At 52.3% G+C, this 23,565-nt stretch overlaps 1 protein-coding gene and 1 long non-coding RNA gene across 2 annotated transcripts; both read right to left on the reverse strand.

Moving 5' to 3' along the window:
• Positions 1–2,948, reverse strand: ANKRD33 (ankyrin repeat domain 33; the record flags this gene model as incomplete). The annotated part of the gene is made up of 4 exons (XM_084748749.1): positions 2,184–2,948; positions 1,823–1,952; positions 1,536–1,676; positions 1–683 (listed from the first exon to the last, which is right to left on the reverse strand). The coding sequence occupies exons 1-4, from the start codon at positions 2,346–2,348 to the stop codon at positions 1–3; spliced, it is 1,119 nt and encodes a 372-aa protein (XP_084604875.1). The 5' UTR covers positions 2,349–2,948.
• A 6,448-nt stretch (positions 2,949–9,396) lies between these two features.
• Positions 9,397–12,158, reverse strand: LOC311579311. Its single transcript, XR_014773116.1, has 3 exons — positions 10,914–12,158; positions 10,302–10,531; positions 9,397–9,676 (listed from the first exon to the last, which is right to left on the reverse strand). It is a non-coding gene; the product is annotated as an uncharacterized lncRNA (long non-coding RNA).
• Positions 12,159–23,565: the final 11,407 nt, after the last annotated feature.

Genomic DNA, 23,565 nt, shown 5'->3' on the forward strand with positions numbered 1-23,565 from the left:
CTACCCACGGTTCTTTGCTTGTTCCTCCTTCTTCCTCTCCTGGTATCTCCAGACAGGAAGAGCCAGGCTTCGCTGCCCTGCAGGCCTCAGTATCAAGTCGTACTGGGTAGGGGGGGAGGGCGCTTTAGACAGGAGGATCTTGGGGACTTGGGACCTGCTAGTGGTACTGTCCCTGGACTGTAGCCACTGGGAGAGCATGCTCTGAGGGCTCTGGTAGGGGGCTAAGACCTGGGGACTAGGGACTGCTTGTGGAAGACAGGGTGCTGGGGGAGGGGGAGGGGTAGTACCCAACAGCTCCGGCACTGACTTGCCTCGAGTGCCCAGCATGGGTGGGTGATCAGGGCACAGTGTGTGGCAGGCAGTGGTGAGAAAGGGACTGGCCAAGCTGGTGGTGACAGTCACAAAGTGGTCCAGGACACCCCCTTCCTGTGGAGACTGAGCAAAAGAGAGGCTCAGGCTAGCTTGTAGCCTTTCTAGGAGGGGTGGGGCAGCCTGGGTCTGGGCCTGGGCCACAAGCTGGGCCAAGGCTGGCCACTCCGGCTGGTACTGCAGGCTGAGCTGCTCTACCAGGGGTCTCTTCAGCAGCTGCCGGATCTTCCGCACAGTGTCAAAGCTGTCAGTCAGAACGGCCCACTCCAAGGCCGTCTTGCCCCGGACAGGATCCACTGAGCTCAGGTCGGCACCTGCAAGTGGCCCGGTGTGACAGGGGTGGGTTAAGGGAGCCATAGTTTGTACAAAGGCTCATTTATCAGCAGTGGGGGATGATTTAAGCTTGACTCAAAACAGCTCCCCGGACTGGAAGCCCAGGGCTGTGGCCTTCTGTGTAAAGTCAGGACGAGGGAGCCTTACAGAGAGCCCACGGGGTCTCTGATTGTCTCTAGGGCCACCTGAGCAGAGTAGAGCACAGGTAGCTCAAGCCGCAGCTGCGTGGGCGCCGGGCGCGGGTGTCCTGTTGCTGACCCCGCCCACTTTGCTGCTTCATTAGCTTGCCCCTCTCTCTGGGACCGGAGTGCCCGCAGTCACTATGAAAGGAGAAAGATAGAGGGTGCCCTTCCTCCCGACATACCCTCTGGGCTTGGGAAGGGAAAAGCTAAGGCAAGGATCCCTCAGAGAGACCAGCAGAGGGCATTGTCAGCCACCTCAGGGAATAGTGAGGGCCCCCACAACTCCACAGACACAGCGAGCAGAGGTCCTTCACAAAATGCTCCATCCGCAACCAAACTCTGCCTACGGGCCCGGAGTCAGTCCTCACGGCTGCCCCACCCGGCAGCCTTCACTGTGCTGTGGCCGTATGTCTCCGTCTGGGTCTCGGCAGCGGTGAGGCCAGAAACCAGGAGTCTGGTTTTAGGTACCGCCTCCCGCCACAGCTTCTCTCCTAAGCGTCTGCCCTCTTAGCTGGGGCCTCCGTAAGCCGAGCTATGGCTAGCTTCACCCGAAGACGGCGGAAGGGTCTACTCCTCCCAGGACGTGTCCCATTTCCACTGTTCTTGCTGTAGCTAAGTGGTATCTGGTGGGCTGGTAGTGGGGCTGCACACCTGCCATCAGGAGGGCGACCACGCACTCGGACCGGTCCCGAATGGCAGCCTTCATCAGAGCCGTGAGGCCCCGCTGGTCCCTGCGCTCCAGGTCCAGCCCAGCAAAGTAATGGAGCAGGAGAGCCAGCACCCGCACGTGACCTGCGGAGAGAGGACCGCAGAGCTGGCCTTCCCAGGTACCCAGATGATGAGGCTTGGCCAGGGAGAGATCCTTGTGCAAGGCGTGGGTGGGGCTGTGGCCCTGATGGCTGGGGCGGGGGTGGGGGCGGGGGTGCTGTGTCTCACACCTGCTTGTGCAGCCAGCATGAGGGCCGTATTCCCGTCTTTGTCCTGTTGGTTCACATCCAGGAAAGGGCAGCGGCTGAGCAGAGCCACAATGGTACCGAAGCCGTGGTAGCATGCAACCAGCAGGCCTGTCTGGGGACAGAGCAGCTTGGACCCCCCCCCCCCACTCCTCCCACTACCCCACACTTTCCGCTAAGTTCTCCTTGGGACACCCCGTCACCCCGTGTCTTCTAAATCCTCACTTTCTCAGAGCCTGTCCGAACCCCCATGAAGATGGTTCTCACCCATCTAGGGTGGGAACGGGCTCTAGAACTCTCTGAGGAGCCGTGGGTGGCTGCTCTGCTAAGTCCTGGGGCATCTCACCCTCCCATTGCTGTCCGCCTCGGAGGCCTCCTCTGGGGAGATCCCGACGTCCAGCCTGGCTTGGAGTTCAGCGGGGTCATTGTGGACACAGGCCCAGTACAACGTCTTCAAATTGCAGCCAAGGGTAGGGGTCTCATTGCTGGGGCAGGACCGTCCCTCAGACATAGCTAGTCCTCTCACGGGGCACTGGTGGCAACTGCGACGGAAGGCAGCCAAGGCCTCTTACTGCAGGCCAGGTCCTCAAGGAGGCTCATGACAGAGATTGCCACTTTCCCCTTCCCCAACCTTACCTGGGGCTCTAAGGGTCTCCAAAGGCCATGACGGCAGGGGCCCAGCCTGTGGCTCAGGGCACCCCCACACCTCAAAAGCTGACGGACTGTCCGTCACCAGGTGACAGATGGCTGCGCCCGCAGAAAGCTGTGGTAAACTCCTTGGGCTGAGCTGGGTCAAGCGGGTTAGGAAGGGATTGAGAGCCTAGAGGGTGCTGTTGCCCAATCCCTGCTCGGAGATCTACCTGGGCCCATCATTCTCACCTTTAACGCGCATGCGCGGGATCTCAGCCGCACTTAGCCGTGGCCTTGCAAGAGAAACATTACAAGGGTCTGGGCACCCAGCGGCACAGCCACTTCAGAGGGGCAGATTTAGGGAAGAGGGCATGGCTGTGGTGTGGGGGAAGGTGTGAGTATTCAATAAAGATGAACGGGAGGCCGGGCTCCAGGGTTTACCCAAGGAAATCAAGACATAAGGAGTTGTCAGGAGGCTGGAGAGCCGGTTGGGAATTAAAGAGCGCTGGCTCCTCGTCCAAAGGACTGTGGTTCAGCTCCCAGCACCCACTGGGCAGCTCACGGCTGTCTGTAACGCCAGGGATCTGGTGCCCTCTTCTGGCTTCTTCAGGTACTGCATACCTGGTCAGGTCCACAGACACACGCTGGCAAAACAAAAACAGAAACAAAAACAAACCAAAAACAAAACTCCAAAACAACAACAAACAACAAACAGAAAAGCGTCTGTAAAGAGAAACATTAAAAAAAACTTAAAGAAATTTTAAGTTGGGAGTATGAAAATTATGAAAATTAAACTTAATAGAGTTAAAATGGTAAGTAGAATATAGCATATTTAAATGATGAACTAAAGTAGTAAATTTGTACTGTCATATTTTTTAAGCTTATTTATTCAGTTTACATCATACTGCCATTTTTAAAGTTAGTAAGTTGAGCAACTTGGAGCTCAGATTGGAGCACGCTCCACATTGGGGTGAGGGGGGCAGGGGCGAGGGGGGCAGGGCTCTGCTTTGTGGCTTCATCTTGTTTTCCTCTCACATTCAGGTCCCTGTGCAGCTTTCCCCTCCTCTTTATCCACTGGTGCTAATGTAGTAATCACTGAACATGTATACCTCATTAAAAACATGTTGATCTGTATTTTGTTATTATTTGGCTTCTTCTGTTTGTTGTATTGGTCTTTTGTTTTGAGAAACTCTCTCACGTGGCCCAGGATGTCCTGGAAATCACCATGTAGCCCAGACTGTTCTTGAAGTCATGATACCTGTGCCTCAGCCTCCCAAGGGCTGGGACCACAGGTGTGCAGCACCACACCTGACTTGTATTTCGTTTGTTTGTTTGTTTGAGACAGGTTCTCACTGTGTTGTAGAGGAATGCTAATTCAGAACATGGCTGCTCTGGCAACAGATCACATCCAAAGGTCTTCTAGGTCTGTGTGATCCAGCTGGAATACAAACACGCCTTTAATCCAGGAGACAGAGGCAAGCAGATCTGAGTTCAAGGCCAGCCTGGTATAGAGCAAGTATCAGGTAAAGAAAAGCTCAGGCCCAGGTGTGGTGGTGCACGCCTTTAATCTCAAACAATGGAGGTAAAGTCAGTTTGTAGAAGGAAGCACCCATGTTGGAAAGTGATATCTAATTGAGTGTCAGAAAAGGTGACAAATCAGAGAAGATTTGACAGAATAGGATACGCCCAACTCTCAGGAGAAGAGAGAGGAAAGGGAAGCTACCTAAGAGGCAGTTTTACAGCACAGTAATAGAGAGACGGGTTGCAGAGAGAGAGAACTCAGGTGAAGATGGAATGAGCCAGAAAATGAGAAGAAGCCAGGAGATTAGCGGGTTGCTGAGTTAGTTTGAGGCCAAGCAGAGCAATTCAGAGGCTGAGAGAGAAGCCGGGTTAAACAAGTCAGCTGGGGGAGGAGCTAGAGCCAGAACAGCTGAGTTGAACCAGCAGCCCAGAGCTCAGAAAGAACAAGTAAGGGTGAGCTCATTAAGCAGTGAGTCTCAGAGGCTGAAAACATTCTAGGCCTAGGTTAGATTGTATGGAGGCTAGAAGCTTCCAGGACTAGGCCTAGGTTAGCAGAAAGAGGCCAGGAGAGTAAAAGATACATTTACACTGTGTAGCCATGACTGTCCTGGAACTCACTCTGTAGACCAGGCAGGTCTTGAACTCACAGAGATCCGCCTGCCCCTGCCTCCTAAGTTCTGAGACTGAAGGTGTGCGCCACCACGCCCAGCAACTTTAAAAAGTTAGTAATTGTGCTACAGAACTTCTTTTTTTTTAAATTTATTTATTACTATGTATACAGTGCATGCAGGCCGGAAGAGGGCTCCAGATCACATTATAGATGGTTGTGAACCACCATGTGGTCGCTGGGAATTGAACTCAGGATCTTTTGTGGAGCAGACAGTTCGCTTAACCTCTGAGCCATCTCACCAGTCCGCTACAGTGACGTCACAATGCGGCAGTTAGGATCGTGATGGGGTGAGGCTGGCCTGGAGAGTAAGGGGTTCTGTCTGGGCATGACTCAGACTTCACCCCGGCCGCTGGCAGCCTTCCTGCGGGACTGCCAAAGCTGGAAAGCCGAGTGAGCGAGCACTCCGCAGCCTCCCCGGGGCTGAGGCGCTGGGCTTTACGTTGTGGAAGTAAATCTGGAGCAGAACTGTGTAGAAACAGCAGCCTGTCTGAGACAGACCGCAGCAGCACAGCCGGGCTCTGGAAGTCTCTTCCTGCAGTAGCCGCTGTGGGTTTCTCAATCACAGGCAGAGGTCATGTGACTGCCAAAGCTGGAGGGCCCCGGGGCCTGCTTCTCCAGGCTTCTCTGTTTGAATAGTCAGAGGTATTTCTTCTGTCTGCCACTGCACGCTAATGGATGCGTGTGGCTTAGCAAACAGTTTTGTTTTTCCACACACATACACTTTTCAGGAATAACGAGCTACTGGCACTGGTTAAGGGATCGTCGGATGGCCCCGGGGCCTAGTGGAAATCTATGCAGCACTTGGCAGGTGTCTACGCGGTTGCAGGGCAGACACCTCTGATCACTGACACATCCTTATCAATAGCTTCCTTTGAGCTACGTCCGACTGTGCAACACTGGCTCGGCTGGTGAACTCGGGTGGATGGGAACAAACGTTTGCTGTCCTAACACCAGGGCCGTCTTTACCCTGCCCTCACGGTCTCCCTGCTGCGTGGACTCCCATGGATGCGCGCGTGGGTGGGTGTGCACCCACCACATTCAGCATGCACCTTACGGAATGGCTTAATTTGGCTCACACTTCTAGGACACAGTCCACCACAGTGGGGGTGGGGGGTGGGGGGGTGAGGGGGTTGGGGGGGAGGTCAGGAAACAGGAGTCTGTGGCAAGGGTGGGGAACAAGCCTCCAGGCCAGCAGAAGGTGCCAGATCTCATTGTAGATGCCTGTGAGCCACCATGTGGTTGCTGGGAATTGAACTCAGGACCCTTGGAAGAGCAGCCAGTGCTCTTAACCTCTGAGCCATCTCTCCAGGCCCCGGATAAGGTTAAATTCTTTGCCTGGTGCAGTGGCACACTCCTTTAATGCCAGCACTCAAGGATCTCTGTGACTTCAAGGGCAGCCTCGTCTACAAAGCAAGACCAGGACAGCCAGGACTACACAGAGAAACCCTGTCTTGAACAACCAACAAAACAAAACAGAGGCAGGTAGATCTCCGTGAGTTTGAGACCAGCTTGATTTATCCAGGGAGTAACAGGCCAACCGGGGACATACAATACGACTTTGTCTCAAAACAAATCAAAAACAAAAACAAAAGAAAAAAGAAACAAAACAGAAACCAAACCCAGCCAGGAAATAATCACACGGCTGATGAGCAGACTCCAGTTTAAAAAGTTTCACCACAAGCCGGGCGTGGTAATCCCAGCACTCGGGAGGCAGAGGCAGGCGGATCTCTGTGAGTTCGAGGCCAGCCTGGTCTACAAAGCAAGTCTAGGACAGGCAAGGCTACAAAGGGAAACTCTGTCTCAAAAAAATACAACAACAACAACAAAAGCTTCAGCACAGCAAAAGAAACAGCGGAGTAAAGGGAGGTCTCCATCGTGGGAAAGATCTTCCCCAGCTCCGTGTTTAAGAGGGGCTTGAGATAGAGAATCTATAAAGAACTCAACAAATGAATCACACAGAACCCAAGTCAACCAGTCGATAAGTGAGCAAATGAGCTCTCAGCCATCAGGGAAACGCAAACTAAAATTACATTTCACCTGTGTCAGTGTCGGAACAGTAGAAGCAGGCAGATCTCTGAGTTCTAGGCCAGCCTGCTCTACAGAGTGAGTTCCAGGGCAGCCAGCATGACACAGAGAGACCCTGTCTTCAGAAAAACCAAAAAGGAAAAGAAAAAAGGGAGGGAGGGAGGGAGGGAGGAAGAGAGAGAGAGAGAGAGAGAGAGAGAGAGAGAGAGAGAGAGAATATGAAGCTGGTTAGGATGTGAGGAGGGGCCTCAGTCTCTGCTCGGGGAAGGAAAACTAGTGAAGCCGGTATGGTAAGGATCATCGCGTGGGTTCCTCAAAAAAACTGAAACAAAACCTCTCAGACACCGCAGCTCTGCCACCCTGGGCACATGCGGGAGGCAGCATGCCTAGACCCATGCTCACTTGAAAACTGCTCACAACGCCACAGCATGGAGCAGCCTAAATGCTTACAAACAGATAGATGGGTAAAGAAAATGTGCTTTATATACAATGGAGTTTTACTCAGTTTGGTAAAATGGATGCAACTGAGACAATCATGTTAAGTGGAATAACTCAGATTTAGACAAATATTGAGTGTTTCCCCCCCCTCAAGTGTAGAATCTATATTCATTAAAAAAAATATATGAAATGAAGACAGATGGGTACATTAGGGAACAGAAGGTGCCTAAAGCAGAGTATTGGGGCTTTTTTTTTCTTTTCTTTTCTTTTCTTTTTTTGGTTTTTGGAGACAGGGTTTCTCTGTGTAGCCTTGGCTGTCATCCACCTGCCTCTGCCTCCCAAGTGCCGGGATTAAAGGCGTGCGCCACCACACCTGGCTCGGTGCTTTCCTTCACTTGTGGACCTGGATTTAGGTCTATGACATGAGAGCAGAGGGGAGCCGCTTGAGAAGAAGCTGGGGGGCAGCGGGGGTTGGGCGCTAAGCAGTTACAGCAGCGGTAGCTGCTGACAACAGCAAAGGACAGTGATGCATACGTATGAAAAAAAAGTCATCGTGAAAGATCATAGACACCGGAAGTGTGGCGGGCTGGATGCAGCTACAGGGTGCTGCCCGGCGTGCGTAAGTCCTTGGTTCCACTCCCCGCACCCCAGATATTAGTGAGGACAGTAAGGGGGCGGGGCAGAGAACTAAGAGGATGACTGCCTTTACTAAGAAGGAAGGAGATCTGGTGCACCCTAAGCCTGCACTAGAAAAGGTCGCTGGGGACACAGTGAGGAGTCTCCAAGCCAGGGTGAGATCTCTCACCAGAAACCACGCCCACCCGCCCTCCCGACTCTGGACTCCTGCCCTCTGAACAGTTGCTTCTGCGTTTTGTTAAGGCTCCCCAAGCTGAGGAATACCTCTGACCTGGCTTTTCTTCACTGACTGAGTCCACCACGGACTAAGTAAGCGGTTCTCTCTCCTAATTTCTGGTGCCACTTAACCTCTGAGCCATCTCTCCAGCCCTTAAATATCTTTTTGTTTTGTCTTTTTTGTTGTTTTTCTGATTTTTGTTTTTTCGAGACAGGGTTTCTCTGTACAGCCTTGGCTGTCCTAGACTCCCTTTGTAGACCAGGCTGGCCTCAAACTCACAGTGATCCGCCTGCCTCTGCCAGGTGTCCGCCACCACAGCCCGGCTAAATATGTCATTTTTAAAGCTTTAAAAGAATTCAGCAATCTGACTTGCATGTATGTAAGAAACATACATATGTAAGATATGTAAGAAAATAAACATCCATTTTTAAAAACACTCTAAAATGTGGAGAACCCACCCCATTATATAGCCAGAGCAACAATATCAAGATGGCATCCCCACCACCACGGTTTGGCAACACGGCGCGAAGTATGAAAGGGAACTCCAAGGTCACATGTGGTTAAGAGCACTGACTGCTCTTCCAGAGGTCCTGAGTTCAATTCCCAGCAACCACATGGTGGCTCACAACCATCTATAATGAGATCTGATGCCCTCTTCTGGCATGCAGGGGTACATGTGGGCAGAGCAATGTGTACATAATAATAAAATCTTTTTTTAAATGACATATTTAGTTAGTTAATTCTTTTTTTTAAAGATTTATTTATTATTTACACAGTATTCTACCCACACATGTGCCTGCCCACCACAAGAAGGCACCAGATCTCACTACAGGTGGTTGTGAGCTACCATGTGGTTGCTGGGAATTGAACTCAGGACCTTCGGAAGAGCAGCCGGTGCTCTGAACCTCTGAGCCATCTCTCCAGCTAGTTAGTTAATTCTTATGTGTCTGTGCTTTGTGTGACCACGCATGCCGCAGGGCACTTGTGGGAATGCCCTTGGCCTTTTTTTTTTTTTTTCTCATGTTGGACGTCTGCCACTTGGCATCCAACAGTGTTAACAGTCCAGCCGACAGGAGCTCTCTGCCCATTTCTTCTAGGCCCAAAGAGCAATGGTTGTATGCAAGTCACCATTGAAGGACAAGTAAACCAACCGAGATGCTTCAGGGACACTTAGCTAGTGAAAAGAAATTGGCTTTTTCATTTTCTTCAGTCCTCCGCTGCCTCCAGCAAGCATTCTGTTTCTGTGAGGCCCTTGTCCAACCACCAGGGGGCAGCCACGAGCAGGGACAGCAGGCGCTCCTGAGCCTCGCAGGCCACCGTGCGGCTCCAGGTTCCCAGGTCTGCTGCAGAGAACTCTCAGGTCGGCGGGGCAGGTGCGCGGGTGCAGCGCGCCGAGCGCCCATTCCTGCCCTAAAGCGCAAAGATCCGGTGAGTTGTTTCCAGGGGTCTGAGTTAGCCAGCCTGGCTGCATACCCAGAGGTCGGTGAGGGAACCTTCTGTGTCCTGAGCAGGTTTCCTTTCTCTGGGAAGCTGCTTGCTGCCTGGCTCCATGCCCTTCCCGGCCCTGCCTGTGCGTGTCTCCATTGACAGAGACAGTGGGACGAGGGGCGCTGGTCCATGGGTAAATGGATAACGCCCCAGGCGATACCCGTTCATTCAAACATGGGCCAAGTTGACGTTAATGGAGCTTCTGTATGGTGGCCTAGAGGATCAAAATTAATGAGTGTTACAAGGTCTTTTCACTGTTGGTTCTGACGGGAGTTTACCTAACTTTTCATACCAATTTTTCTTCAGCTTCATTTTTACTAATGCCATATGTTGGGAAGAAGGGGGGGATCTCATCTAAAGGCTGAGAGCAGGCCAGGAATGGTGTGTCTGTGATCCCAGCACTCAGAAGGCTGAGGCAGGAGGGCTGCTGGGAGTCCAAGGCCAGCCTGGGCTACAGAGTAAGCCTTTCTGTCTCTCTCTCCCCTCGTTCTAATGGAAAACGTTGTTTAGATTTATTTATTTTATTTTATGTGCATGAGTGTTCTGCCTGAAAGTATGCATGTCACCTCATGTGCATCTGGTGTCTGTAGAAATCAGAGGAGGGTACAGGAACCGGAGGGCCGGGAGCCGCTATGTGCGTGCTGGGAAGCAAACCCTCAGCTCCTCTGCAGGAGCGCCAAGTGCGTCTAACCACTGAGCCGTCTGACCAGCCCCAAGACACTCTCTCTCTCTCTCTCTCTCTCTCTCTCTCTCTCTCTCTCTCTCTCTCTCTCTCTCTCTGTGTGTGTGTGTGTGTGTGTGTGTGTGTGCATGTTCCACATGTATGTGCAGGTACTCACAGAGGTCAGAAGAGGGTGTTGGATCCCAACAACAATGTGAGCAATCCAGAGATTGGAACTTGGGTTCTCTGAAAGGGCAGCGAGCGCTGTTTTCTGCTAAGCCGTCTCTCCAGCCCTCCACACTGTCTCAGCTCCCATGCTTCCTCAAGCCAGGGTGGGAGGGTGGCTCCCTGGGACAGCACTTTCCCAGCGTGTGTAACAACCTGGGTTGGATCCTCAGCCCTGAAAAACTGAGAAGCGGGGTGGGGGGTCGGGGTGGGGGGTGGGGGTGGAGGGATGGAGGGGGGCAGAGGGAGAGAGCTCAGTGTCTTCTCCTTCAGGTTTCTCTGATGTCACTCGCTGCCTCTTTCCACCTCTCCAGCCATCTAGTCCCCTCTGCTAAGCCCGGAGAACGCCGGCTGGAGTCTTGGTGTTTGCCCGGCTGGATCCTTCCTCCCTCTGCCCTGGGATGCTTTCACGTGTCTGCTTAAAGGATCCAATCAGAGGTCTGCTTTGGGCGGGGGGGATGGGCGGCGGCAGGGGTGTAGACGCAATTCTACAACAAGGCACCCGAGGAAGCAGCTGAGTGTGGTTTGGAACACACGCTCCATCAAGCAACAAAACCGGGCTCACCACATCCGGTTTCTCTCTTCAGAGGGCTTTTCCCAGGGGCGGCCTATAGATAGACTTCACGGCAGACTCCAACTCCGCCGGGGCCACAGGTCGGTACAAAAACGGCCTCACCCAGTTTAAATATTAGGCAAGGGACGGGACCTAGCAGGGTGGGGCAGAGAGTGGAGGGGGCGGCCTCTGACCCCAGCTCCGGCCCCTTCTGGGGGTCCAGTGTGATCTGCCAAAGGTCATGCCCCCTACTCCCCAACCACGATCTACATCACAATGCTAACAGCTCATAACTCAGGGCTGGCCAGGGAAGTCTGGGATTGATTTAGGGCAGGCTCTGATCAGCCCACCCTGCATGGGTGACGGCCCTGGGGTGTGGGTAGGAACAAGGGTCATGGGTGAAGTTCAGATAGAGAGGTCCTCGGTGCCATTGTACTGCACCTGAGACAAATCCTTCAGCAGGAGTCTCTCAGGACCCTGCTTAGCTCAAGGCCAGGCTGACGGGCGTTCAGGGCGAGCGTCTTCAGGACCCACATAGCAGGAATCTTAGGAATAAGAAAGCCCTGTCACCCACCAAGGGATCCTGTGAAAGCCCCTTCTCAGGACAGCTGGCCTCACGAGGCTCACGGCCGCTCCCTAGCCTGCGTGCTGGAGGCTGCAGCTCCGTCCTTCAGCACATTCCACGCGATCCCCTCCATCCATCCAGCATTCTCCACAGATGTCACTGAAGGGTGTCCTCTGCTCAGTGGGCAGACCCTTTCTCCTCATCCTCATTTCAGCTGGGCTCCAGGACCCAAGACACTAAAAGTGAGTTTCAAAGGTCAGTGAGATGGCTCAGCGGCTAAGGGTGTCTGCCTGCCTTTAATTCCCGGGATCCACAAAGTGGGAGGAGAAAAAGCAATTCTTGCAAGTTGTCCTGAGACTATCACACATGATCTGTGTCACATGCACACACACACACACACACACACACACACACACACACACACACACAAACTCACCAAGGCACATGTTCAAACACAATAAATGTACAAAAATATTAAAGATTTATTTTTATTTTAATTACATGCGTGGGTGTGTGCTCTTGGAGACCAGAATAGGAAGCTGGATCAGGCAGAAGCATCTGGCTCTGAGGAAAATCAATATTCACTCTTTTTAAAATTTTTTTATTTTATTAATTTATTCATATTACATCTCAATGGTTATTTGTTTTGTTTTTTGAGACAGGGTTTCTCTGTGTAGCCTTGGCTGTCCTGGACTCCCTTTGTAGACCAGGCTGGCCTTGAACTCACAGTGATCCACCTGCCTCTGCCTCTGAGTGCTGGGATTAAAGGTGTGCGCCACCACGCCCCGTTTACAATATTCACTCTTAACCACTGAGCCATCGCTTCAGTCCACAACTGAAAAGCAAGTTGTTTATCAAAGTTCTATTCATAGCCGAGCGGTGGTGGCTCACACCTTTAATCCCTGTGAGTTCGAGGCCAGCCTGGTCTACAAAGTGAGTCTAGGACAGCCAAGGCTACACAGAGAAACCCTGTCTCGAAAAACAAAAAAGAAAAAGAAAGTTCTATTCTTGGGCTGGAGAGACAGCTCAGTGGTTAGCAGCACTGCCTGTTCTTCCAGAAGACCCATGTTCAGTTCCCAGCACCCACATGGCAGCTCACAACCATTTATAACTCCAGTTGCAGGGGATATGATGCCCTTTTCTGAGCTCTGTGGGCACCAAGCCACACATGCGATACACAGACATATTCTAGCAAAACACCCAAATACAGAAAATAAAAAATAAAGGGCTGGAGAGATGACTCAGTGGTTAAGAGCACCGCCTGCTCTTCCAAAAGTTCTGAGTTCAATTTCCAGCAACTACATGGTGGCTCACAACCATCTATAATGTAATCTGATGCCCTCTTCTGGCCTGCAGGTGTACATGCAGACAGAGCATTGTATACATAATAATAAATAAATAAAATCTTAAAAAAAAATAAATCAAGTTAAGTAAAATTAAAATGAAAAATCAATCCCAAAAGAAAAAAAAATTTAAGGTGATGAACAACTAGGGAGCTGGCAATTATTAATTTACATCAAGGATCCTTCACAGTTTTTAGAACTTCATCCATTTTTCCCCCATTTCTTTTTTAAATTAAAAAAAAAATGTTTTATGCGTGCATGGGATGTGTCGGTTTATGTGGGGAGCAGAAGTCAACCTCAAATGTTGCACCTCCGGGGCTGTTCACTTTGCTTTGTGAGGCAGGCTCGCTCTCTGGCCGGAGCCTACCACGGAGCAGGAAGCAGGCTGGCCTGTGAGGCCTAGGACCCGGAGCTCTTGTCCCAGCTCTAGGATTGCAAACTCAAACCCCAGCTGACCACTCTCCTGGCCTCTGCTGACTGAAGAGGTTACTCTCTCATGCCTGTGGAGTCAGCACTTTGGCCGAAGGCCTCTTTCTCCATATGCTAATTTTATTTTGTAATGAGCTTACAAAGTAACAGGTTTCCTAACTGCGTTTTTATATATAGTTTGGTTCATCCTCCCCCACACACCTTATTTTTATTTTTAAGATAGGGTCTGGCGTGCAACTCACAAGGCCTCCTGAGTCTTGGGATTTTAGGCATGGGCCACCAGGCCCTGTTTAATGCCTGTTTGACAGACACAAAAATTCACTTGTCTTCAGAAAAGCCAGGGAGAAAGACAAGGCAAAAGTTTCCACAGACTTGAGGCGACGCCGGGGTCTGGCTGGCCTCACCCGGTGGGCGAATGACAGGAGTGGCATTCGTGCCGAGGCTTTTCTTCCCGTCTTCTCAGCAGCCTTCCGCTTTGAGTTCACCGTGAAGGCCACCTCTTTTGGTGGGGGGAAAGGACAGGGACGAGCAGCTGAGTGATTCTGTTTTCCATGTCATCTGTTAACATGGCGCACCATCTGTCAGGGCTGCCACTCTCAGCCTCCCACTCTCTCCTGAGGCCAGAGTGGGGGAGGAGGCCATCTCCCAGAGTCTGAGTCTTGGGGACCCTTCCTCTCAGGGCCTCAGAACACCCACAGAAAGTGCAGGACTAACAGAGGGGAGCTGAAGTTACGGTGAACCATGGGGGTGTGGGGTGGGGTGGGGTGGCGCAGGACGGGAGGTGGAGAGACAGGCACCGACCGGGTTCACCTGGATGCTGGGCCCAGCAGAGAGAGCCACAGCAGCCAGGCCATTGGAACTGTCATGGCCAGTCAGTCTCTATAGGGGCTGCGGGAGTGGCTGGCTTTTAATTAGCCTCTGACTTCTTGCTTCCCCAGGCCCCTCTCCTGCTACACCCCCTCCCCAGGAAGGCCTTTGTGCAGGACAACAAGGAATCTATAAATTCTGGGGGACAGGGCCATGGGGGAGGGGAGCAAGGCACTTCGGTGCCTCCTACCCACCCAGGTCCTTGCAAAGATGGAAAGGTGCACACAGGCCTCCACAGGAACCTGCTCGGAAATGTGGGCCAGGTCTCCCACTGCCTTTTATAGAAGAAGAAGCTGAGGTCCAGGGCTGGGGAGATGGCTCCATCAGCAAAGTGCCTGCCACAAAGGTGTGAGGACCCCGTGTCTGTCTCCCCCAAAGCCAAAGTGGTGCCAGCAAGATGGCTCCGTGGGTAAAGGTGTTTGCACGAGTCTGGTGGCGACCTGAGGTGGATCTCCTGAATCCACAGAGGCGGGCAGAGGCTCTCTAACCTCCACCTAGGCTATGCCACGCCCACAATAAGTAACAAAGGACCAAATGTGAAGAGAGAAGCAGGCTCTGTAACATTGTAATCCTAGCGGGGCCTGAGGGTGGGGTGGAGAGGCAGGTCCCTGAGCCAGTCAGTGAGCTCTGGGTTCATTCAGTGAGAGATACTGTGTAAAAACCATAAGGCAGAGGCAGGCAGGGGACATCACTGAGTTTGAGGCCAGCCTGGTCTACAAAGAGAGTTCCGGGACAGCCAAGGCTATATAACACAGAGAAACTGTCTCGAAAAACCAAAACAACAAACAAAACCAAGGAACAAAAAATAACCGAGATGGAGCTTGCTGACCAGCCAGGCTGAGGAGGATTCTGAGTCTGAGGTCAGACTGTGTTACAAGGCAGGAGAGGCATCCTGGAGACTGATGGGGTTTGTAGCTTTTATATTGAAAAATAAGATAATGATAGATTTAAGGCACCAGATATTATGTTCTATGGAGTTTATTAAATGAGCATGGGGGGAGAAGGAAAGGCTTAGGGGTACCCCAGAGAGAGACAGACAGAGACAGAGACAGGGATAGTAAGAAGAGAGAGAGAGAATAGAGAGACCAGGAGGAGGGTTTATTCTTTTCTATGGCCCTGGGCAGGGCCACCCCCCCACCCCCACCCCCCCATCCCCCCCGTGGCAGGTAAGCAGTGACATCATAGGTAGGCGGAGACTGAAGAACTCTGACAGGCGGTCCCTCTGTGTCCACTCCAGCTGTCCCCTCACCTCTCTCCTGCAGCTTCCCAGTCCCTCCCCCTCACCTGGGCATTTCCTCAGCAAACGCCCTGGAGTTCTAGTTAGGCCAAGTGAAGAAGGAAGCCATGCCTGGGAGCCCTAGGCCCACTGCCTGGGGGAGTCTCCCAGCGGAAAGAAGACCAAAGGGCAGCTCTGGTGTTGGGTACCCTTGCTCTAATTCTCACAGTAGCCCGCGGCGGCAGATGAAGCACTTCCCTGTCTCAAATAAAACCCAAACCAAGCCAAAAATAAACCAATAACTAATGAAAATGGTGTGCCTAGGTTCTCCTCCAAGACCGTTGACGTGAGTATTCTCAGGCAGCGGCAGGCTTCCAACACCACGATTGAGTTTGTTCGTGTTGAGTAGGTCTGGAGTCCAGCTAGAGAGCTGTCGCTATTCCCAAGGTAGGAGTGCAATTATTGCTCCTGCAGGGCTATTGCGCCCTGCCTTGGCTCTTTCCTCTTTTCTTCCCCCGCCTCCCCCCATAAGGCAATTTCTCTGTGTAGCCCTGGCTGTCCTGAAACCTACTCTATAGACCAGGCTGGTCTCAAACTCAGAAATCTGCCTGCCTCTGCCTCCCATAAAATGACACGGAAGGAGGAGGAAAGCTTGCTCTCTTTGCCTGCTGCTCTTGCTAGCAAGCCCATTCTCTTACTGGAATTAGAGCATACATCTTTGGGATCCCAGTGTATACTAAAGACCAGCGGAGGCACCCAGCCTCATGGACCGGACAGCTACTGATGGTAGACAGCCATTGCTGAACTAGCTGGAGCCCTGGACAGACAGCCGTTCTACGAGTTCCTCTAAAACAGCGGTTCTTTTTTTTTTTTTTTTTTTTAAAGATTTATTTGTTTATTTTGTATACCGTGTTTTTTACCTGCCTGTTCCTCTGCTCACCAGCAGAGGGCGCCAGATCTCATTCTAGATGTTTGTGAGCCACCACGTGGTTGCTGGGAATTGAACTCAGGACCTCTGGAAGAGCAGCCAGTGCTCTTAACGTCTGAGCCATCTTCCCAGCCCCAAACAGCAGTTCTTAACCTGTGGTTCATGACCCCCTTGGGGGTAGAACGACCCTTTCTCAAGGATCACCTAAGACCATTGGAAAAACAAAGAGACTTTCATTATAATTCGTAACAGTAGCAGAATTACAGTTATGAAGTAGCAATGAAAATAATCTTGTGGAGCCAGGCATGGTGGCGCACGCCTCTAATCCCAGCACTTGGGAGGCAGAGGCAGGTGGATCACTGTGAGTTTGAGGCCAGCCTGGTCTACAAAGTGAGTCTAGGACAGTCAGGGCTACACAGAGAAACCCTGTCTTGAAAAACCAAAAAAAAAAAAAAAAAAAAAAAAAATTATGGTTGGGGGTCAGCATTCAAGGTCGCAGCATCAGGAAGGTTGAGAACCCTCACTAACACAGAGTGCTGAGGCTAAAGGCCGGCGACACCATGCCTGTCCTGTCCTTTACTCTTGACTAGACTGGTCCAGTGCTCCACCTCACAGTCCCTGCTCTTCCCTGTGCCCTGTCAACTTCTGTTCTGTCCCATCTGCAGTTTTTTTCTTAAGATTTATTTATTTATTATTATGTATACAGTGCTCTGCTTGCATATACACTTGCAGGCCAGAAGAGGGCATCCAGTCCCATTACAGAAGGTTTTCAGCTACCATGTGGTTACTGGGAATTGAACTCAGACCTCTGGAAGAACAGTCAGTGTTCTTATCCTCTGAGCCATCTCTCCAGCCCCATCTGCAGTTCTTTTTTTTGGGGGGGGGGTTTGAGATAGGGTTTCTCTGTGTAGCCTTGACTGTCCTGGACTCACTTTGTAGGCCAGGATGGCCTCGAACTCACAGTGATCCGCCTGCCTCTGCCTCCCGAGTGCTGGGATTAAAGGCATGCGCCACTACCACCTGGCCCCATCTGCAGTTCTTATGAACTCGGCTTGCTGTTTAGTAGTCTACGCCACTCCTGTTAGTGGTAGTGATTTAAATCCAGGGCTTGCAACGTGCTTGCATTTACAGAGTAACTGGGGCCTCTGGTGTATCTGCCTGTAAGCTGATGACATTGTAGTGTCTACTTCACCAGCTGGCTTCTGAAGTTCACGAGCTAAGCCATCTAAGGTAGCTTAGACTAACACCCAGCGCAGAGCAGACAGCTCAGATTGCTGTGGGAGGCCACAAACTGCCCACGCAGGCAAGGCGTCTCCGTGGACACGGTGCATACAGGTGCTTGCAGCCGGTCTGTTTCGGTGAAGTCCTTTCAGCCGGCAGAGGCGGCCAAATGGAGTAGCATCCGGCTTGATATTCAGGGATGTGTCCGTTTGCTGGATGTTCAGTGTAAGTGTGGAGTGTGGAGTGCCTCCAAGGCTTACTGCATTGGCCTCGCAGAGCCAGACAAGGTCAGGAGCTCACCCAGCTGAGCTGTGAAGTGAGGCAGAGTGCAAAGCACGTGGATGAGGAAAACAGACACAGAATGTGGTGGGCCCTGTGGAAGAGAGAGGCAACATAAAGCGAGGTTGTGAGGAGGGAGTGGGCGGGGCTGCCTTTTTGGTAAGGAGCGGGGCAGAGGGGACCGGCTGTAGGGGCCAGTAAGGTCAAGTTTGAGGAGCAGAAAGTCAGTGAGTGGGGAGGCCGAGGGGAGGGATGGTTTGCGGGTGCTGAGGGACAACGCTTGAGCTTTCTCCCAAGGGGAGCCGTGGTGGTTGCTCGGTGCTCTCGGGTTTTTTGGATTAGCGGTTTTTAAACGTCTGCTTGTTGCTGTGTGAATTGATGCCGGCGAACTAGGAGAGCTTTAGCAGTTGTACAGGAAATCTGGGGTCAGGCACTGATCCACGCGTACCTTCCAGGCGCAGGGGCGAGATTCAGGCCAAGAAGGAAAAGGGCATTCAGTGAGAAGGGACCCAGGGGCCAAATGATTCAGCGCGCTCTGTTCTGAGCCACCAGTCTCCTCCCGCTCTCTGTAACCCTGCCCCTAACGCAGGTCCCACGCCAGCCATTTACCCTCCCCTCCCTAATCAGCAGCTTAATCCGGGGCAGACCAGGCTGCTTTACTGTTTGCTGCCTTTGTGGAAAAGGTGTCCTTTGCCTTTCTCCAGGACGAGTCTCCTGCCAAGTCCCAAGGCTTAATTTTCGGGCACTAGTCAGCCTCTCCCTTCCCTCCAGCCTGCAAATAAATCTTTGGACCCTTGAGGAACTGCGGCGCTGAGCTCTGGGGGAGGGGCTCGCGTCCTTTCCAAAGGGGGATCTGCCGGGGCTGTCCGTGAAGAAAGAGTTGTCCCAACCTGGCACTCATGCCCTTGCCCCTAAGCTGGAACGCCGGTGCCCCTCGTGGGTTCCTGCCCCCAGGTCCTCAGAGCCCGCGGAGCCAGCGAAGCCAATCTTCTGGCCTCGGGCGGTGGGAGGGGTCGGGTCCAAATGGTAATTGCTGCCATCTGCTCTCAACGCCTCCCTTCCCCCACAGCCCGGCCTGGGCGAGCCACAACTTTCTTCCGCTGCTTGGTGGGAGACCCATCTTTCCCTAGCCCCCTGCACCCCGCCCCACGGCACCCTAAGGGCTCCCGCGTGCACCCCGTTTCTTAGGCTCTGCCTCGCGGAGTCAGATCTGGAGCGGAGGTGGGTGTGGGGGTTGGCGAGGCTATCCCATCCTCACCAACTGGCCTTGAGATGTGACTTCTGGGATCTGGAAGCCACAGACAGACACGTCAGTGTGAGCAGCATTGGAGTGGAGAAGCCAAGGCTCAGACTTGAGCTGGTGGGGGTAGGCACAACTTGGCTCTAAGGACTGGCTTTCGGGCATCTGGGGATCAGAGTTGTGGCACCTAGGGCCTGCTTCTTGGATGTGTTCTGAAGATTGATTCTAGACTTAAGGAAGATTGCTGTCCCCCGCCCTGCCATAGCCTTGGGAAGGCCTGGCTAGAGACCTCGAGTCATCTGAGAACCAGGCTCCTAAACCCAGCTCCTTTATAATCCCAGTGGAGGAAGCACTAGGCTAACTCAGGCCACTGGATCTCAAGTCAGAAACAAACAAAAATGCACCCACAGAGGTACGGGGCTGTGACATATGAGGAAGGAGGGCCTGGGCGAGGGGTCTGGTAGGTTAAAACCATGTCCCAGGCCTTTCGTTGTAGGATCTGGACAGAACTGGTCATCGAAGTTTGAGACTTGCCCTGCAGTTTCTCCTATTCTGGCCCATTTTTCTCACTAAAAGATTTTGGGCTTGGGGTGTGTAAATGTATCATTTATTCACCTGATGTAGTTGTCTCTGAGGCTTACACAGCCTCCCTCTGCTAACCTAGGCCTAGTCCTGGAAGCTTGTAGCCTCCACACGATCGAATCTAGGCCTAGCATGTTTTCAGTCTCTGAGACTTTACTGCTGAGTAAACTCATCCTCTCTAGCTCTTTCTTTCTGAACTCAGGTTGGTTCAGGTCAGCTGTTGCGGCTCAAATCCTTCTCCAAAGTGACTGACTTAACCTGGCTTCTCTCAGCTTCTCACTGAATTGCTCTGCTTGGCCTCAAACTAACTCTAGCAATCTGTTCTAATCTTCTGGCTCCTTCTCATTCTCTGGGTCGTTCAGTCTTCACCTGTATCTGGCCTGTTCTCTCTGCAGCCTGTCTCAGTACAACTGTCCTGGTGAATCTCTCTCTCTCTCTCTCTCCCTCCCTCCCTTCCTCCCTCCCCCTCTTCTCCTTCCCCTCCCCGTCTCTCCCCTCCCTTCTGCTCCCTTAAGTTCTCTTTTTCCCATCTTCATGAGAGTTGGTATATCCTATCTCTGGCTCATTCTGCCAAATCTTTCTCTGAGTGGTCACTCTGTCTGCCCCTCAATTAAACGTCGCTTTCAAACACAGCTGTTTCCTTCTAGAAACTAACCTTACTTTCATTGTTTAGGATTAAAGGTGTGTGCTAAGAGCCTGTCCATATTCCAGCCAGATCAGCTGGGGAGTGGTGGTGCACACCTTTAATCCCAGTGCTTGGGAGACAGAGGCAGGCGGGTCTCTAAGTTCGAGGCCAGCCTGGTCTACCGATAAATTCTGTCTTGAAAAGCTAAAAATAAATAAAATAAAATAAAATAACAACCAGATCATTTTGTAATCCAGAGTGTGTCTGCATTCTAGTCAGATCACATAGCCCTAGAAAGCCTTTGGATGTGATCTCTTGCCAGAGCAGCCACATTGCTGGGCTAAAATTCCTCTACAAACTGGGCGTGGTGGCGCACGCCTTCAGTCTCAGCACTCGAGAGGCAGAGGCAGGCAGATCTCTGAGTTTGAGGCTACCCTGGTCTATAAAGTGAGTCTAGGACAGCCAGGGCTGTTACACAGAGAAACCCTGTCTCGAAAAAAACAGAAACAAAACCAAAACAAAACAAAACAAAAATAAAATAAAATAAAATTCCTCTACAGGGGTGTAGTGTGATCCCAGCACTGTCAGGATGGCGGCAGGATGACAAATTAGAGCCGGCCTGGCCTATATACCAACAGCCTGTCTCAAACAACAGGAAAAACAACGTGTATTTGCACAGCCCTTGTGTCCATGACCTTGCAGGACCTGGGCCAGCACTGAGCTGTACCCCAAGCCTGTGTTTCTTGCTTCCTTTAGAAATTCTCTTCTCTGGGGTCCTCATACTCCCAGGAGTCACATGGAGATGCGTGTGCTCCCAACCGAAGGGGCAGGCGCTCGATGCCAGAGACTACTCGCTGCCCACAGAGTCCCCAGCACCAGGCTGGTGACCTGGGATATCAGGCAGGCCTCTTGGTCTGACTACAGAGGGAGAGCGCTCTGGGGAGTTTTCTGGGGCAGAAGGAGGAGAGCCCCCCCCCCCAAGGCTGGTGGGTGTGGAGCCAGCGTTGGAGGGGAGAAGTCAGGGAGAGCCAGGAGGAGCTGGGGTACAGTGGGAGGCCGGGCTGACGACGGGCCTCTCAGGCCAAGCCAATTAGACCTGCATGTGCTTTCGCTGCCGCACCTTGGAGTATCTTTTCAGGAAGAGACAGGTAGGAACTTTAATGACCAGGAAGTGAGATAAAAAGATCAGTGGCTAGAAGGCATTTCAGCGCCTGGGATGCAGTTCAGAGGTGGAGCGCTTGCCCAGAGTGAGCATCTGTGAGGCCCAGTGCTTGATAGCCCTTTAAAAATTTAATCCCCACCCCCACCCCCACCCCCTCGCGGTTTTTCAAGACAGGGTTTCTCTATGTAGCCCTGGCTGGCCTGAAACTCACAGAGATCCACCTGCCTCTGCCTCCTGAGTGTTGGGATCAGAGGCGTGTGCCTTTAGAATCGGGAGACAGTAGGGCCCGGTGGGGACTGCAGTGCATGTGCAGGGAAGGCCTAGACACCCCGTTGTTGTTAGGAAGCTTCGGCTGGTTGTTGGCATGAGCGCATACCACTGACCCCCAGGCTCAGTTTTCTCCTCCTCCCCTCTGTCTCTTTAACAAGGTTTTGTGTAGCCCATGGTGTCTTGAACTCACTCACCTTGAGCCTCTGCTCCTTTGGCCCCAGGTGCCCAGATGCGGAGATGGCAGAAGTGTACCGTGACCTCAGTATTATTAAAAGAAGGTGTGTTTGTGTCTGTTGACTGGTGGCTTTTTGCTTGTTTTGTTTTGTTACCCGCTGGCAACGTTTTAAAAAGAATCAGCAACACTGTGAGTTGTAGAAATACCAGGACACACACATGTGCAGGGACCAGGTTGTGCCCTTAGCTGCAGAGCCCTGGTGAAGCCGCTGCAAGCGGCGACAGCAGCCGTGGTGTGACTAACAAGCCGGGGTTTTAAGGTGCATACGCTCGCAGGGCAGCGTGGAGCAACAGCCTGGTAGCCAAAGGTCATGGGGCAGCTGCAACGATCCAGGCTTCAGGGGCCGCAGCTGGGAGTGAAAGCAGCTGACTTGAGGGGAAGACTCCCTGGGCTCAGGGTAGAGGTCTGTGGAGGTTAGCTCTCTCTCTTTGGAAGGCTGTAGATTTAAAGTCTGCTATCCCTTTGACCTCTTAAAGAGATTGAACACACACACACACACACACACACACACACACACACACACACACACACACACACACACCCCTCCCTCATAACTATCTAGTGAGTAGAAGCCTATTTCAGGGGGGGAATCCGTCCAAAAATCCCAAGGTTCTGTGCGGGCAGGCCACATCCCGGAGCTTCGTATGACATTCCAGAGGGCCCAGCGGGAGGAGGAGTAGAGCTGGGGGAGGGGCTCAGAAATCTGGCCTGGCCTTCAGGAAGACCCCAACCAACCCTAATGGGAACCACACGTGGGGTGAGCTTGGAATCCTGGATTGCCTGTGACGTTTGGCTTTGGTTGAGGTCACTCCTGACCTGCTGAGGTCTGAGGCCTCTCAGCCCCAGCTCTCTTCCTAATGGCTGCCAGACACTGTGTCCTGCACCCAGCCCCCTGGGGGGGGCCCTCTTCCAGGAGAGGGGGTGTTTCCTGGGTACTAGTTCCTTATTGCATTGAAGCTCTGGGGAGTAGAAGTTCTCAGATGAAAATTTTAGGTGTCCTGCTGGGCCAATATTAGACGGCCTTAGAAATGATTGAGCAAGGGGGCTGGAGAGATGGCTCAGGGGTTAAGAGCACAGGCTGCTCTTCCAGAGGACCCGGGTTCAATTCCCAGCAACCGCAAGGCAGCTCACAGCTCACAGGGGGATCTGGCACCCTCACACAGATATACACGCAGGCAAAACATCAATGCACATCAAATAAAGATAAATAAATCTTAGAAGAAGAAAAAAGAAAAGAAATGACAGAACAAAAAGACAAGGGCAGACAGCTCTGAGTTCGAGGCCAGTCTGGTATACATAGTGAATTCTAGTCCAGCTAGGGTTGCATAGTGAGATTCTATCTTTTTTTTTTTTTTAAGTGTCCTCCTGTGTTCTTCTAGAACTATGTTCCTTAAGTCTCGCGCCTGCCCTGAGCCTTGCCGGGTCTGGCGGCCTCCATCTCTTCCCTGCAGTACTTGAGGGGGGCTCTGTGTCACTTTGGCAGGCTCGGCTTTCCCCGCTGTGTTCCCCCTCAAGCTCTGGGAACCAGGCGGAGGCCTGTGAGATGTGGTTTGCTTCCAGAGACTCTCCGAGGAAACAAGAGGGCCTGGTGTTTTCTTCCTCTCCTACCACGCTTTGGCGTTAGGATTCTGCGTCTCAGTAAAGCGTAGGCCGCTAGGACACCCCTGCTCCTGGGCAGGTCCGCAGACTGACATTGCCTCTG

The sequence above is a fragment of the Acomys minous genome (assembly GCF_964271855.1).
Source record: "Acomys minous genome assembly, chromosome: 12".
NCBI lineage: Eukaryota > Metazoa > Chordata > Mammalia > Rodentia > Muridae > Acomys > Acomys minous.